General features: G+C 53.3%; 1 protein-coding gene across 1 annotated transcript in view; it reads right to left on the bottom strand.

The window, feature by feature from the left end:
* ADCY5 (adenylate cyclase 5) overlaps positions 1-17,631 on the bottom strand; it is a 162,920-nt gene that overhangs the window by 51,556 nt on the left and 93,733 nt on the right. The window contains exons 4-6 of the mRNA XM_043873986.1: positions 4,451-4,562; positions 2,821-2,948; positions 652-810 (exon numbers count right to left, since the gene is read on the bottom strand). Of these exons, the coding sequence (XP_043729921.1) occupies positions 652-810; positions 2,821-2,948; positions 4,451-4,562 (399 nt within the window). The remainder of the gene's footprint in view (positions 1-651; positions 811-2,820; positions 2,949-4,450; positions 4,563-17,631) is intronic.

Below are 17,631 nucleotides of genomic sequence, written 5' to 3'. Positions count from 1 at the left end.
CCAGCTCGCGTCCGATGAGACTACACCATAGCACATTGGCATCATGTTATTATAATAAAGTAACATGTCAGCCTGCCAGGAGAACATGGCCTCCAGTCTCACAAACCTGCAGAAGCCAGCGGTGGCTCTTGCTGACTACAGGATTGTGTCCAAATTCTCCAGCCTGGCGTGAGTGTCCTCTGCACAGACATGTTGCTTCTCCCACTGGTTCCTAAAAGGCCATCTGCTCTACTTGCATTCCTTGGAAGTACTGTGTTTCCCTCCACCTGTGCCTGTCCTCAGCCCAGCACCTCCCCCAACCCCACCTTCCTCACCTGTCCCCATACTGCCCCTTGTGCCGGGCCAGCTCACCTTCCACCTCCATATGTCCTGGCTATCCCCGAAAGTATCCAGGGATCCTCCCCCATCTAGAAGTCTCCCCTACCTCCTGCATCTCAAAACAGGCCACCAGGTTCTGTGTAAATATTTCGGTGAGGGTTGGGACATGCTCCCTACAAATTGCCGTGTGTGGTGTCAGTGCTCAGTTACTAGAGGAATCCCACTTAAATTCTGCCACCCCCAGGCCCACAGTTACCTGGTCATGCCCATCCTGGCCCCTCCCACAGGAGCCACCTGGGTGGGCCAGGCAGGAAGCTGCCGTCCCTCACTCACCCCGCCTTGCCTCCAGCCTCCATGTGGTTGGCCAGCGTGACATCGTTAGACCAGACATCGAACTGCCACTTCCGGAGGCCAAGGACACCGCAGTGTACTCTCCCGCTGTGAATTCCCACACGCATGTTCACGTTCACACCTGTCACCTCCCGGACCAGCCTGGGGATGGAGCAGGGGTAAGGCTGGGAAGGGGTCAGGGCCAGGCGCAGAGAGTGGGGGTGGCTGGAAGGCATGGGACCAGGGTGCGTGAGAAGGGGCAGGGGTCAAAGGGTCGTTTCTCTCTGGGCCAGCCCCAGTCCAGAGTCTGAAACTGTTCAACCCGAAGGGCAAGGGCTGAGCCCTTGGTGCTCAGGGGCTCTAAACTGTGAGAGCGCTGTTTCCCATCTTTCCCACAAGGTGGCGCAGCACCTCACAGTAGAATCCAGGCCCCACTGCTTCCCCCCACAGCTAGGACACCTGAGCCAGCTCAGTCATCAAAGTTGTGTTCTGAAAATGCAAGCGCACGTTAGTGCCGATTTGAGTTAACAGGAAAGTTACAGTCACTCCAAACTCCATTTATATAATTGTCAGATTAATCCACATTGCTGCTTCTTCAATTTTAGCAGGATGATGGAGAAAGAAAACACAGACCCTGCCCAGGAAAGAAAGGAAGCTCGGGCAGGTGCAGGGGACCAGGGGTCTCCACATGCTGGAAGACAGCTCCAACCCCACCACATGCACCATGCACGTACCCAGGGGTCCCCAGTAGATGGGTGGGCCGCCTGTAGGAGGGGGAGTCGGATGGAAGCTCTGCAGCTCTGGGTGTGTCTGGGGCACAGGAGAAGGAGCCAGTACTCTGGGGGGAGGCTCACATTTGCACTTTCTAGGGGCCTGGACCCTCCCTGACTCCCTGCATATGGGCGCACTCAGCCAGCCGTGGGCCCGGCAGTCTGACTTGGCCTGGTGGGCAGGACCACCACGTGGACTCCAGCTCTTGCCCCATCCTACCACCAAGAGGCTGATACCCACCACAGGGAATACTTAGGTCACCCAGCATCTCTCTCTTCCTGGGATCAGCTCTGCCAATACCTTTGCTGGAGCTGTGTCTTCCATCCACAAGACCTCTGGACACTTTTTTAGGTTAATGTCTCTCATTCTGCCTTTTTGGCTTAACTCCAAGGCCACCTCCTTTAGGAAGCCTCCCTTGGTCCTCCCAGTGGAATCAACTGCCCAATCCTGGGCCCTCTGCTGCAGTTTGCCTCTCTTACCTGATGGGGTCCACTGCGCATGCCTGGTATCAGAGCAGCGGGAGTCCTGGTCTCTCTCCCTCAACAGACTCCATGCTTCTGGCCCCATGTCTAGCCCAGGCACGCAGGGGAACTCGGAAAACACCGCCGAAAGGAAGCGAGCCAAACAGGATGGACCCGGCCACCTCCTGGGCCAGCTACTCTGACCTCTGACCTTGCCCACTGTGGCTTTTCTTTTGCCCCACCCAGGCTACTTCTAAAACTCACAATTATTAATCCTGGATGCAATCCTGATCCTCTCCCTTGACTGACTGTAAGCTTGGATTGTCCATGTCGTTTAATGACTGGGGCTTCTTCTGTGGTCAGCAGTGATCAAGAACTGGCCCAAAGATCCTGTTTGCTATTGTTCCCAGGAAGGATGGATTTTCTTAAATGGGAAATTTGTGTCTACATCCACCTGCCTAGCAGTATTACCCCGGGGAGCTATTTAGCCCCTGTGAGCCCAACCTTTCTCATCTGGGAAGAAATGGGACTGGTTACTTCTTACTTGGCTGAGTGGCTCTGAGAAGACATAGGGGCTAGAGTGGTAGGCCCTCCCACAGCACAGGGCACAGTGCGACTGCCAGCCAGTCCCCCTCTCCTGGGGGGTGGCTCCACACCTCCTGCTGCCCTGGAGTCTGCAAAGTCCTCCCTTCTCCTAGGACAGGTCCCTGTGTGCAGAGCTTCCCAGGCTGCTGCGGACAGCCCAGGAGAAGCCCTGCAGGTGTGGATCGACCCTCCACGGTGGCCAGGGTCCTTGGGACGTGGCTTTGGCCCACTGTTTCCCTGCATCCACCAGTTCAACAAGAGTCAGTTACTCAGGCTGTGGGACAGCAGACGGGCAGTCCCCTGGAGATGGACATGTCCTTACAGGCGGGCAGTCACCCTGGAGACGGGCACTTACGAGATGGCCTCGATCATGTCCATGCCCATCTCCACGCAGCAGTGGGCGTGGTCAGCCCTGGCTTCAGGCAGCCCTGAGACACAGTAATAACAATCTCCCAGGATCTTAATACGTAAACAGTGATTCTCCTGGAAAGCAAATTAATTTTAAAAATTAAAAATAGCAGGAAAGAGAAGTGGGAGGGAAAGAAGCAGGAAGCAAACAGATTCACCCTCTGCCTGGAATAACTTGCCTTTTAGGGCAGCGAGCACAGACCCAGGGCTGGCACGAGGTGAGGCCCCAGCACTGGGACAGGCTTATCAGGAGTCGTGGGGGACGGAGGACAGGCCAAACAGCCCTAGAGAAGCACTCCAGCCCCCAGACTCAGGAACTCGCTTTTATGGCCACAGCTGAGGTCCAGGGAGAATACAACTGGCTCAGTGTGGCAGCGAAGGTGGCAGGCTCATCAATGTGAGGCCCCGAGCTGAGAGCAAGGGCCCCATCCCACTCCAGCCTTGGGGCATGCTCCGACTCTTGGCTGAAGGTTCTACTAACAGTTTTGTGACTCTCCTTTTATGAAAGACTGAAGCAGAAACAAGATTTAACTAAATCTCAGCTGACCCTCAGCCTGGAATCTTTTATCCAAGGGAGTTTTGCTAAGCCTGTGAGCACATGTGTGCTAAGACCGCCATGAGCGGAAGCCCCTGCCAGATGCAGGGTCACCCTGCAGGCTGCAATTGATGAGGAATTGGGACTGAGATGGACTGTCATTAATCACCAATTCAGAGCTGTCCAAACCTGCATCCCAGAAGTTATTTCATGAAGCTGGGATGCTGGAACCCAAGTATTTGTGTGCCCTGGACTCTCCTTTAAGGCCCTTCCCACGCCCAAGGGCCGAGCCTGTTGCCGTTCACCTTGCCCACATTCGGTGGTAAAATCCGTGAGGTGTGAGGCCCCCTGTCAATGCCCTCAGAGACCCTGGTACCAGCTCTCAGCTGTGATCTGGCCTGGCATCCTGAGACTGCCCTGGGACATGTCCACATGCCAGTGGACACTGCGGTGTCCCCGATACAAGACTCCAAAGGCAGAGCATGACTCAAAGTCACAGAGTAAGACAGGGACTAATGAAACACTGTGTCCTTTGCACTCCGTGTCCGGGCGGGGGGTGGGGGGCACTTCTAATCTGTCCCAACGTGGAGGAGTCCTCTTTCTGGAAGTCCCAGGGGTGACACACAGCTGTTTGCAGGCCAGTAGAGATTCAGACTCTTTCTTTTTTTTTTTTTTAATCACTCTGGCTACCTTCATCAGGAAAGTGACTGTGTGGCACCGAATTTGCTCCCCCACACACAAATTCCACAAATTCAGGGGTCTGGGCCACGATCCCTGCAGACCTCACCTCCTGTCTGCTGATGGAGGGCTCATTCCCTTCTGGCTGGTGACACCATGGGAGCACCTCTGAGTGTGTGGTCGGGGATGACGCAGGGCGTGAGAACACGCAGCCACAGCCTGTGCAGCCCTGCTCACCAGTTCCAGTGGCCGCCCCGCAGCACCCTACCCCAGGCAGCCCGGATCGGGCCACCCTTCCGGCCCTGACTCAGGCACACAGGGGTCCCAGGGCAGTGGTGGGCGCAGGGGGATGAGGGGGACTCACCGCAGCCAGCTTGTCGAAGCGGGCGAAGAGCTCGTTGAGGGTCATGACCAGCTCCTGGGCAGTGCACTGGGATGCCAGGCTGGTGAAACCCTCGATGTCAGCAAACAGGATGCTGGGGAGACAGGGGGAAGACCCCCGTGAGGGAGGAAGGTCGGGGGGGTACACAGCCAGGGTCACCCTCTGCCTTAGGAGGACCGCTGGCCGGTGAGTCCTGGGAGCTCCGAATGGCTGCTGGGGAGGGGACAGAGACACAGCTGACACTGGTGGCCTTTCCCAGCTGGCGGGGAAATGCCGGGTCAGCCCTTCTCTCTGAATCTCCCTGCACCCTCACCCCCGACCCACGAGGAAAGGGAAGGCAGAGGCCTGGGAACGTGTGCTTCTGCCTGAGGCCACACCAGCAGGGCTGGGGCCCCCCATCTGATTCCTGGGCAGTGTCCTCAAGGTAGTTGGGTCCAGGAGAGGGTCTTTGGTTCCTCTTGTCTGGAAAGTGTTCAGGCCTGATGGGAGCCACACAGACGTCTCACTTCCCAACCCCATACACAAGGGAATCCCAGCCCAGGCCCTCCACCCCGAGGGAGTCCTCTAGCATGCCCCAATCTTTTTGGCACCAGGGACCAATTTCACGGAAGACAACTTTTCCACAGACCAGGGGGAGTGGGGATGGTTTCGGGATGATTCAAGCACATTGCGTTTATTGCCCACTTTATGTCTAATCAAATACTGCCATGATCTGACAGGAGGTGCTTGTCCTCAGCCCAGAGGTTGGGGACCCCTGCTCTAGCAGAGACAGAACAAAGAGGCCAAGGGAAGAGAGAGAGGAAGATGCAGCCAGTGAGCACCTAGGGAAGCCCCCCACCTTGTCCCACCAGCTCCTTCGGTCTCACCCCTAAGCCCCTCGGGTGTGCCCGCTGGTCCCTGTATTGTGTGGTGTGATCTTTCATCTGTTCCTGAGATTCAACATGTCTTCCTTTTCTTTCAAAACAGACTCTCAGAGGTGAGGCCCCGGGGCCAGAACGTGTAAGGGCTCTGAGAGCTTTTTCTTAAAACAGACACAGAAATATAATAGCTCTTGTGAGCCAAGCTGTTCCTGGTGGCCACGCACGGGGGCTGGGGCCCTCGAGGCAGCACTGAAGGAGGTCCCGATGTCCCCGTCCCAGGACAAGTGGGTGGACCCTCAAGAGGAGCTTGTGGACGGCAGCGTGGGGGCTCCTCCCCACGGCCTGTGCTCTTTTCTCTGATCCATGCGGCTCTCGAGGCTCCAGACCGACAGTCTCACTTCACACCAGAATGTAGAACTAAATGTATCTTGTCATTTTATTTGGATACTGTGTGTTTGTGCATGAAGCATGTCTTTTCATTCTGCTGTCTGACATCTGGGGCCTTGCTGACCTGGGGAGCCTGCCCCTCCCAGGCCAGTCAGGTGCTAGAGATGGTTAACCACTTGCCTTAGAGTCCAGAGCCTCCCACCCCAGTCAGGTCCTCACACCTGGGCCATCACTCCCCTGCCCTCATCACCCCAGGGACAGATGCCAGGTGACATGGGACAGTCCTGTGCCCCAGAGCCCGCCAACATTATTCTAAAACTAGACAATCAGAAGCCTGCTGACTCTCCCTTTCCTGTTCATTCCTGCAGAAACCACAGCAGAGGTTTTGCCCACGTTTCTCCTCACTCTACCTCCTGACGGACCCCTGTGTATCCCCGAGTGCTCCCCCCACACGGCACAGTGCACCCTCTCTTCTCGGGACCTGTGAGTAACAAACTCTCTTCAATGGCGGCTGCCTCCTGATCTGTCAGCCTCATCGTACCTGGATAATAACACAGGTCTTAAAACAGTTGGACACTGTACTAAACCTTTTACATGTATTAACTCATTTAAGCCTCATAACCACCCCATGAGGTAGGAATCCTTTTATAGGTAAAAAAACTAACACAGAGAGAGGTCAAGTCAGCTGCCCAAGGCCACACAGGAACCTGGCTCCACAGGCCAGGTGTTAAGCCAATAAACATTACACTGTCTATTGACCCCACCGTCATCTTAAGTGAGTAAAAGCATAATGCTCTGGTCTGGCACTGTATATGGGATGGAGGGAGGTGGAGGGGTGGGTGTGGGCTGCCACAGGTGGGCAAGTGCAGGACTCCATCACAAGGGGACACGCTGGGCACCAGTTTACACGATGGGAAGCGGGAGCGCCTCCTGGGGCTTGGGCCAGGCAAGTACAAGAAGAGTGTGAGGAGGCAGCCCCTGGGCTGGAGCTCAGTGCTGCCTCCCAGCTTCCCGGCTCCACCAGCCACTCTGATCCCAGTGGAGACCAGCAGACAAGTTCAGAAGGAAAGGCAAAGAGGGTGGCAGACCTGGGGGAGCTGGTTCGAGAGACAAATGAAGGGGAAGGAAGAGAAGGTAAGGAGGGAGAGGAGTGGAGAGACTGTGGGTGAGCCCACAGGACTCAGGAATCAGTCCAGCAGCTCCAGAGGGCAGCCGCAGGGCAGGGGCTCGGAGTCCCCATGAGGCTCTGATGCCTGGCACCTGGAAATCCACACTGATGATGATCCCGGCTCCTTACGTAAGTGCTGACCACAATTCGGCCCACCAGCCACCTCCCTGGCTCTCAGCCTCTCCGGCAGCCCCACCCCACCCAGGAAAAGGGAAAGGTCTCTCCCAGTCTATGTGAAAGAACCGTTATATAGCTGTTCTGGAAATTCTTCTTTAACTTTCAAGAAATCAAAGCCAGGGGAAGTTGGAGTCAAGATCAACTGCTCAGTCAAGGAACACCTTTATAAGCATCAGTGTTTTGACTTCAAAGCTGGCAGACACCAGGCCCACGGGCTGTTCCACACTGGAGCCCAAGCTACACAGAAGAAGCCCGACTTTGGGGGTTGATTAGTCTCTGCCATGGTGGGAAGGAAAAATAATTCCCAACTGAGCTCCTAGGAGGAAAGGCTATGACCAACCTAGACAGTGTATTAAAAAGCAGAGACATCACTTTGCCGACAAAGGTCCATATAGTCCAAGCTGTGGTTTTTCCAGTATTCATGTACAGATGTGAGAGCTGGACCATAAAGAAGGCTGAGTGTCAAAGAATTGATAATTTCGACTTGTGGTGCTGGAGAAGACTCTTGAGAATCCCTTGGACAGTAAGGAAATCAAACCAGTCAATCCTAAAGGAAATCACCCTGAATATTCAATGGAAGGACTGATGCTAAGGCTGAAGCTCTAATACTTTGGCCACCTGCTGTGAAGAGCCAACATTGGAAAAGACCCTGATGCTGGGAAAGATTGAAGCCAGGAGGAGAAGGGGACGACGGAGGATGAGATGGTTAAATGGCATCATGGACTCAATGGACGTGAGTTTGAGCAAGCTCCGGGAGATGGTGAAGGATAGGGAAGCCTGCTGTGCTGCTGTCCATCGGGTTGCAGAGTCAGACACGACTGAGCAACTGAACAGCCTGGTAGAGGCAGGATTGCTGCTGGGCAGGGTAACCCACAGCACCAGGCTCAGGAGGAGAGGGGAGGAGGACAAGCACGAGGCAGACATGTGTGGACCAGACTCAGGGGGTCTCGCTTCACTGCATCCTCAGCCCACAGCTGCCTGAGCTCTCCCAGCCATTGAGCCAGGTGGGCTTCTGCCTGCCGCATATGGATACAGGCAGGCCTGCCACCAGTCTCCTCCACAGGCACCTGGCTGGGCTTTGGAGAACTCCTTTCTCCAATGTAGCTCTCATTCACTAACCTGATGGTTCTCAGACCTGGTGTCCATCAGAATCCTCTGGGCGCTTTTCTATGGAGAAGTCCCGCCACATCCCAAGAGACTCTGACTTCATCGGTCTGGGACAGGGCTCTGCTATTGATTGTTTTTGTTCCGTTTCATTGTAATCTTCCCTGGTGATTCTATATGTAGCCAGGGTTAAGAACCACTGTACTAGTTTAAATGACACGTTCTCAAGGCTTCCACCACCCTGCTTAAATCTACAACCCCTCCCATACGTCTATCTCCCTTCCCTTCTGTATCTGTCTCCACTGCATTTTTACCACTTAACCTATTAGCTATTCTTGCTGTTGTTATTTATTATCACGCTTCTGTCTGTTTCTCTCCACTAGAATGTAAAGCCTTTGAAAGAGGAGTTTTGGTCTATTTCATTTAGCGCCACATCCTGGCCCCTAGTACAACGTCTGGCAGACAGAGGAACTGCTCAGTGAAATTTGAACTGACTGTGTGAATGAGGACAGGTCACATCCACCATGCCCTCTGCTCTGTCCAGCCCAGTTCCACACACTCACACACCCAGCACAATACCCAGCACATGGCAGTCGCCTGTGTTAGCTTCCTAGGGCTGCTATAACAAAGAACAACAAACTGGGTGGTTTAAGACAACAGACATTTCTTTTCTCAGTTCTGTCCAGCAGGCAGGAGGCTAGAAGTCTAAAGGTGAGAAACCTGAAGTCAAGGTGTCAGTAGAGCCATGCTCTCTCTGAGACTCTGGATAGAATACTTCCTTGCCTCTCTACCTTGCACGAGTGGATGTCAATCCCTGTACTCCTTGGCTTGCAACTGTGTCACTCCAGTCTCTGCCTCTCCCTGCAGAAGGAGTTCTCCACGTGTATCTGTGTCTGCATGACATTTTGCTCTGCTTATAAGGGCACCACATATACTGGATCAGGGGTCCACCCCCTCCAGCATGCCCTCATCTTAACTTGACTTCACTGCAAAGACCCTATTTCCAACTCAGTTCACATTCACAGGTCAGGACTATGTATCTTTCAGTGTTAGTCAATTAGTCGTATCTGACTCTTTGTTACCCCACGGTCTGCAGCCCACCAGGCTCCTCTATTCATGGGATTCTCCAGTCAAGACAACTGGAGTGGGTAGACATTCCCTTCTCCAGGGGATCTTCCCAATCTAGGGATTGAACCTGGGTTTCCTGCATTTGCCCACAGATTCTTTACCATTTGAGCCACCATCTTTTAGGAGAACACAATTCAACCTACACAGTGTCTAATATATATTTGTTGAAAAGAAGAGATTAGTTATAATTTAAAGCAAGGAAGAAGCAGGCTCAGTAACTCCAGTAGCTTGTCCTTCTATCACACTGGGCCTGTTGGGGTCCCAAGCACGTCATCTGAGACACGAGCCTGGGGAACCCTCGGCCTGTCACCCCATTGACACTCAGCAGTGTGTCAATAGAATAAATGGTGTAATAGTTACAGAGGAGGCCAGGCAGCTTCCTGGTCTATGCTAGGGGACATCAGAAACAACATCCATGGGGATGGTGCCTTGGGAAGTCTGACCCTCCCTCCAGCCTGCTGGGATCTACTCTTCCATTAAAGAAGTTCCTGCAACAGCTGCTGAGGAATCAGGGAGGGGCAGTGGCCTGCTCCCTTCCTTCACACGGAGTGACAGTGACCAGCAGCCAGGCAGGAGGTGGCTCAAAGCAAGACTTGTAACTGGCATGGAAGCTTGGAATGGTCCCAAGCCCGAGCCCTGCAACCGGTCCTCCACATAGATGGAAATGCTACCCCCGACCCCATGATCCCCCCCACCTCCTGTCAGAGGGGAAGTCACACTCCTCCGCTGCCTTGGGGTGGGGGGGATGAATCTGCTTAGTGTCTGTCACTTCTGGAGACTCCTCTGGTTTATGAGGTTTACCCAATGGCAGGCTATATATTCTGCTGGCCAAGATTTCCCGATCTGCTCCTCAGTGGTTCCAAAGGCCATTTTACAACAGCGCGGGGCCCAGACTTGCACTAAGGCACTAATTCATCCATTAGCTCCCACTTGAGAGCTCGTCTTGGCAACGTGACCAGGCCCTCGTGGCTGGTGCGCGCAGAAGCTGGGCAGGCCCACCCCGGCTGTGCGCTCCTCCCTAACTGCATGCCATCCATCACTCAAGTAGCCTGCCTTCTACTCCAGGGGCAAGAGTGAGCAGGCCTTTCATCCCAACTACCACAACAGGCCCTTCCTCGAAGCCTTACCATGCGCATTTTTGGTTAAGCGTGTTTCCTCTCTCTTGTTCCCTCTTGCTGCCAGCAGACCCTAGGACTTGATGGAGCTGCCGGCATCTGATCCTATTCCTATGCTGAAACCGCATCCCACAGCATATCTGAGCAGCCAGGAGTGGGGGAAGCGGGGAGGGGGGTGTCTGGGCTGGCAGCAGCAGGAGGGCCCACCCCTCTGAGCTCCAGCGTTCCCCATCTGGCGCAGAGAGGGAACTTGAGAAATGCCAAGAAACAAACCATCTGTCCTGGTGAGCCCAGGAGGAGGGGGAGCCTGGGGAAACAGAGGTCATGGGGTGGGGGTTGGGAAAGGAGCACAGCCAGGTCTCAGCCCAAATCCTGGGGTGGTGGGCCCAGGGGAGGCAGAAGGTTCTCGGGAAGCAGGGCAGGAAGTGCCCTGCAGGCCCTGAGTGTGCAGCCTGGGGAGGCCCAGCCACAGGCCAGGGGTCTCTTCTAGATGGAGAGGGATGCCCCCTCAGTGTCTCTCCATTTGCTCCAAGCCCTGTAACCCAAAGAGCCACCCGGCTCCATGCCGCTTGTAAGATAAGGGAGGGGGTGATGGGCCACCCTCAGGCCCTAGGTGAGCAGCACAATCAAGTGTGGTCTTATCAACGCTTGGCTGAGAATGGGCACCAGATGACTGGGCATTTCCTGAGGGGCAGTGGAGAACAATTAAAGTGGGGCGTCAGAATACGGAGCAGCCAGAGGACCGTCTGACTATGCAGGCTGGGAGGGCAAAGGGGGAAGGCCAAGCAGACGACCTGAGCGCACTGGGTGTCAGCACACACCCACCTATGGGGAGAAGCTGCTCTGGGATGGCCGTGCCCTCTCTGTTCCCACAGATGGGACCTCTGCCTCCAGAAAGTGTGGGTCCTAAGACAAGCCTGACTACTAGGACTGGGTCCAGGGCGGCTGGGATCAAGGTATGTCCTGGGATCCCCACTGCTGACCTCAGGGTCTCGGGCAGACCTCAGCTCCACCCGCCAGTCCCTTGCTCTTGCTTCTGCCCCCAAGCCTTTCTCCCTCCCCAGACAGTGAAGCCCACAGCAGCTGCAGGCCTTCTGTTTCCAGAGTCTAGGGAGAGCTGGGGGGACGCTTCCTAAAGGGAGGGGCCCTGCGCCAGGACAGAGCACAGTCAGGACCTCTCAGGGGTGTCAAGACGGGTGCTTTTTATTTACCTCTCATGCTGCTTTTATTTTCCAATTTTCCTACAAAGAACATATGTCCTTTGTATAATAAAAATGTTAATTTTTAAAAGATGGAAAGTAAATCACATTCTTCTTTTAGGCCCTAACTCTAACCCTTTCATCTTCACGATGTCCTCTTTGACTCACTCTGCCCAGAATCAGCCTTCTTGTGTCTGAATTCTTATTAGAATCGGAATCACAAAGCACAACTGATCTCAGCTGTTTCAAAGGCAGCCTGACCTGTCTCACTGGCCAGTGACTCTGCACCCTGACTTCTCTGTCTTCCAGTTTCCTCCAGGGCCCCCCATTTTGAGAGGCAGAGAGGTGCTGGTTCCACTCCCCACTGATACCCATTCTATGCCCCAGGACAAACTTAGGTCTGTTGTCAAGACCCAATCCCAGGCAAGGATGTGAAGAAATTGGAACCTTTGTGCACTGTTGGTGCAAAGGTAAAATCGTGAACCACTATGGAAAACAGTATGGTTCTTGAAAAAGTTAGAAACAGAATTACTGAGATTTCCCTGGTGGTCCAGTTAAGCATTTGACTGCCAGTGCAGGGGACACAGGTTCGATCCCTGGTCTGGGAGGAACACACATGTGGTGAGGCAACTAAGCCTGTGCGCTATGACTACTGAGCCCAAGTACCCTTGTGGTGCTCTGCAATGAGAGAAGCTACTGCATTGGAAGCCCATGCACCACAACTAAGTCGGCCCTGCTCACCGCAACTAGAGAAAGCCCACACAGCAACGAAGACCCAGCACAGCCAAAATTAAATAAATACAATTTTTTTAAAAAGAAATAGAATTACCATATGAAATAGCAATCTCACTTCTAGGTGTATACCCCAAAATATTGAAAGCAGGGACTCAAGGAGATATTTGTACACCCATGTTCATAGCAGCACTATTCACAGTAGCCAAGAGGTGGATGCAACCCAAGAGTCCATCAATGGATGCATAGAAAAACACAATGTGATAAAAACATACAACAGAATGGTATTCAGCCTTAAAAAACAAAGGAAAACATGATATAGTCTACAACATGGATGAACCTTAAGGACATTAAGTGAAATAAGCCAGACACAAAAGGACCAACACTGCATAATTCTATTTAAATGTGGTACCTAGAAATAGACGAATTCGTAGAAAGTGGGATGGTGGTTACCAGGGGCTGGGGGAAGGGCAGGAATGAGGAGTTAGTATTTAATGAGTACAGAGTTTCAGTTCTGCAAGAGGAAAGAACTTCTGGAGAGGCATGGGCTGATGGCTGACACAACAATGTGAATGTACTTAATGCCACTGAACTGTACCCTTAAAATGGTTAAAACGGTAAATTGTATACTGTGCATATTTTACCACAACTAAAATAATCAATTGATTGATTAATTAAAAGAAAAGACTCAACGCCAGGGACCAGATTGGTCATCAACCCATAGCATCCGGCTCCGCCTTACCTCACTGGAGAGGGCTGGACATTCTCTAAGGGGCAACACAATGTCTTTTCCATCTACTCTGAGTCATGCCTGGCACAGAGTAGCAGCTCAAAAAATGTTTGTGGCAGGAATGAGATGATAAAATAAAGCCCCTTGTATCTATAGTTGATAGGAAGTATGACAAGAAAAGGGCTTCCCAGGTGGCAATGGTGGTAAAGAACCTGTCTACCAATGCAGGAGATGCAAGAGATGTGGGTTCAATCCTTGGGTTGGGAAGATCACCTGGAGGAGGGCATGGCAACCCACTCCAGTATTCTTGTCTGAAGAATCCCATGAACAGAGGAGATTGGCGGGCTACAGTCCATAGCGTTGCAGAGTCAGACATGACTGAGGTGATTTAGCACACACGCATGCACATTACAAGAAAGAATACTTTTCTTAATATCAGATTGGAGACAGGAAACCTGTATGTTTGTAGACCACACTTCTGTCTGTCCACTGGCTAGGGACTTGGGGAAGTAAACATTTCCCCTCTCTGCCCACAGGGTGTACAGTCCACCCATGGGTATCTGAGCATCACAGACATTGTCTCGTGGTCATTATAATTCAGAACCATGCCGTAGTGGAGCCAGACGCCAGAGTGACCTGGGGATGCAGCCAAGTCCTTGAAGGAGATGGGAGAGGAGACGATAACCTTAAAAGGGGGAGGTTGGGGATAGACGGGGAGAGAAGGAAAGGGAGTGGGGAGGGCTGAGGTAAGAGCAGCCCTCCCCAGATCCTGCTACACCCCCACTGCATAGTGAGGAGGTGTTACTCACTTCCACCCCCACCCTGGGTCAGCAACCCTCTGCCAGGACCCCCAACTCCAGCCCCACGGGGCTCCTGGGTCCCTGAGAATGAGGCTCTCATTCAAGCCAGTGAGCTAACACCCTCTTCCACACACTGGAGCCTGCTCTGCCTCTGCAGGGCAGACATTCTGCAGCCCATTCCAGGGCCCAGGGCTTTACACCCTGCACCTCCTCTACCCTCCCAGCACCCTTGCAAAGTCCCAGGCCCCCTCTTACAGACTCTGCTCCTCAGTGGCTGAGAGGTCGGTTGTCTAGCATTGTACTCTGCCAGAAGGCAGAGTCCGTGTGTCAGCTCAGTAGCTTCACTCCCCGTGTGTTATGTCTCCAGTTCACTCTCTATTGTTTGTGTGTCCTCCCAAACAGAAGGGGAGCTTCCTGATGACAGAGCCAGAGTCCCCCTCAGTTCCCACCATGGCTCCTGCCTCTAGCTGAGTGTCTGAGAGCACAGTCAGCGGTTCCCAGCGAGGAGATAGAGATGAAACCTCTGCTGAATGGATGAGTGGGTGGACATCACCATTCCCATGTCACAGATGAAGAAACTGAGGCTGAGACTCAGTGACCTGCCCAAGTCCCCACAGCTCCTAAGGGGCAGGGGTGTTATGAACTAGCCTGCTCAACACAGATGCTCTTCTTCCTCCACAACAGTGACCTCTTGGCAAAGGTAACCCGGCTGCACCCCGGCTCTCCTGCATCAGCCCCCTCATTCTTCTTCCCCAAGTGGTACCTCCTCTAGGTGCCTCTTCCTCCAGTCTCCATCTCCTCCTCCCAAAGCAGAGCACTAGGAGCTCCCAGGCATGAGCAGCCTCCACTGGCATGATCTGGAGGCCCTTGTCCCAGGAGTGAGGACAGCATGGCCCTCCACTGACCCTGGCACTGTGGCTGCAGCAGGAGGGCTCTGAAGCCACAGGTCTGAACCCAGCCATGGCCCCAGCCCCAAATGACCTGTCCAGCAAGAGTGGCAGAGATATCTCCACCTGTTACCATACATCAGAGGTGAGAAGCATCTGGGGACTCCACGGGGGTCTTGAGGGTTCCGTGGCCTCTGACCAGCCTCAATCCACAGGACCAGCGCATCCAACAGGCCTCCCCAGAAACCCAGGAATTGGATGCGATAAAAGGATCCTCCTCAGGCCCAAGGGAGAATGAGGCCATGGAAAGTGATGGGCGCCCATCTGTCACCCTTCTCTGCCAGGGCCAAACTCTCCAGCCACCCATTAGTCTCTTCCCTCCCTTAGATCCAGGCCCAAACTGTCACACTGCACAGTTGATTTATTTATTCTTGTGGCCTTGCTCTTGGTGGGGTTAGAGAACAGCGTGTCATCGCCCTCTCTAAATATTACAACTCCACAGAGAATTGATGAATGTGACTTATCACCTTTCCACTCCAGCTCCAGAATCCCCAGACCGTTCTCTGTTGATAGGAGTGTGATCATAATCATAATAATAACAGAAACAACAATAATAGCTGCTCCCAATTACTGAACACTCACTCTGTGCCAGAGAGTGTGCTAAGCGCTTTCCTCGTATTATTTCATTTACTCTTTAACAACCATTCTGTCCTACTACACAGAGGAGGAAACTGAGGTTCAGAGTGTCTCAATGCTGATAACTTGCCCTGGTCATAGCAAGGCTGGAATGACATGAAGGGCAGCCTAGTCCAGGCCCTAGGGCCAATCACTGGACCATAAGCCAAGCCCCAACATGCATTCCTACACCATAAAGTCATTCCTCCACCTACTACTCAACCCCTAACTGAAGGCAAAGGTTCAGCCCCAAACCAGAGGCCAAACAGAGCAAGCCACGTGTTTCCCCCAAGAGCTGCACTGGGCAGCGGCTGCTGAAACAGGGAAGGGGGCCAGTGGGATATTTGCATATGATTGCTTGCGGCTGGCCTCTGATGTGTACCAGCCACCCCTGGCCCCGGCAATTTCAGAGCCAGACTTATGTCTGTCCCCGTGAAAATGATGGCCTCTTAGCTTTTCTCTCCTTTCATCTCTTTCCTGATTGCTGTCATTGATCCTGAGTGCATTCTAGAAGAGACACCACCCCCCGTGTGGCTGGGGTCTGATTTTGATTCTTGCCATGCAGATGCTCTCGCCACTCCGTGACTCCTGCATTGACCCAGAGTCACGGCCTCTGTGGGAGTGGAGGGGGCGGGGGTGCTCCTCAGAGGGTGGGCCACTCCATGGGGCAGTCCCTGTGGAAGAGGCCTGAGTCAGCCTCTCTGACCAAAACCTTTGCTGGAGGGCTGGGGGCCCAAGAGCCAGCAACAGAGGGGTGGGAAGTGAGACGCTGCCCCGCCATGTGGGAGGACAGAGGGGTGAGCGGGCAAAGTGCTGGGCAGAGATGCAGAGGTGGCCAGGTGTGAAAGCCACGGCAGCCAGGCCAGCCTAGGCTGAGACTTTGTGCCTTGAATCCAGACTGTTTCTGGGCAGAGAATTTTCTGGATTTCCTTTGTGTTCCACTTTACAGGTTAGTAAATCTGCTGAACGCTCTGCTGTGCTAAGAGGAGTCAAGAAAAGCACCCTTTGTCCCTGCTCTGCCTGGAACAGAGCCATGCTGGGACCAGTGGGGTGGTGAAGACAGGACCAAGAGAGAAAGTTCCAGAGGAGCTCAGGGGTTTGTATGTGTTGGAAGGCTTGGTGGGTTACCCCCTACCCCCTGAACCTTGGGTTCTTGTTCTCTGGGACTTGTTCTGAGAGTGAAGGCTGTTTCTTTACCTGGCCTAAGGTGGGGACCCCCACATTTGAGGGGTAGCCATCAGGCAGGAAAGGCCCCCCTGGCTCCTCAGTCACACACACGCAAGTGGAAAACCTCTCCTCTGGCCAAACTTCTCTCCTCCTCTTCTCCGAGTACCCTCCCTCCTGAGGGCTCCCCAGGCCTCCTTCCCACAGAACCATTATACAAACCCCTCCTGCTGGGCAGATAAAAAACATCTGTCTAGTAGTTGGGCCAGGTGGAAACTTCAATATCAAAAAGCTTTCTGGGGGCAATTCCCTCACTTAACAGTTATGGATCTTGGACAAGTTCATCTCTGTGCCTGTTTATTCACCTGTTAAAAGGAGAAAATAATAGTACCAACATCTTATATTTGTTGTGGGGATTAAGTGAATATACAAAAGTGCTTAGAACAGTGCTTGGGTTAATGAAAACTCTATATAGGTATTAGCTGTTGTTAGTGATTACCCTACCACATGAGGACAGAGGCAGGTATGAGCAGATGAGCAGAGAAACCCTCAAATCAGCACCACCTTTCGAGGCCTGGACCCCACCATCATGTTGAATGGAGCACACCTGAGCCCACAGCCCCTCAGGACACCTCCTGGGCGTGGAGACTCAGCCAGGGTGGCTTTCTTCCCTGAGAGTCCAAGGCTGCCGCTGGCCATGATCTCCCTGCCTGAAGGTGAAGTGTGGATGGGCGTCAGAGGGGGTGAGATACTTTGAAAACTGAGGACAAATATGGTCTGCATGTACTTTTTCTTTCCAAAGGCTTCAGATCTGTTTTGGGAGGTGGATGGAGGACACACCGGGAGGACGGGCAGTCTTGGGGCACACTGGGAACTGCGCAGTTCTGCCCACTCCACAGGACAACACATGCCTACTCCCCATCCCACCATCAGCCTCATCTGACTCTATGGATACATATTAGTGTGTGTTTGTGTGTTTATCCATGCACAATGGTTTAATTATTTTATTTAACCCCTTTATTGAAAATTCAGCCCAA

Source organism: Cervus elaphus, chromosome 19, assembly GCF_910594005.1.
Source record: "Cervus elaphus chromosome 19, mCerEla1.1, whole genome shotgun sequence".
NCBI lineage: Eukaryota > Metazoa > Chordata > Mammalia > Artiodactyla > Cervidae > Cervus > Cervus elaphus.
The sequence above is the reverse complement of the archived record's forward strand: the minus strand, read 5'-3'. Positions and strand labels throughout refer to the sequence as shown.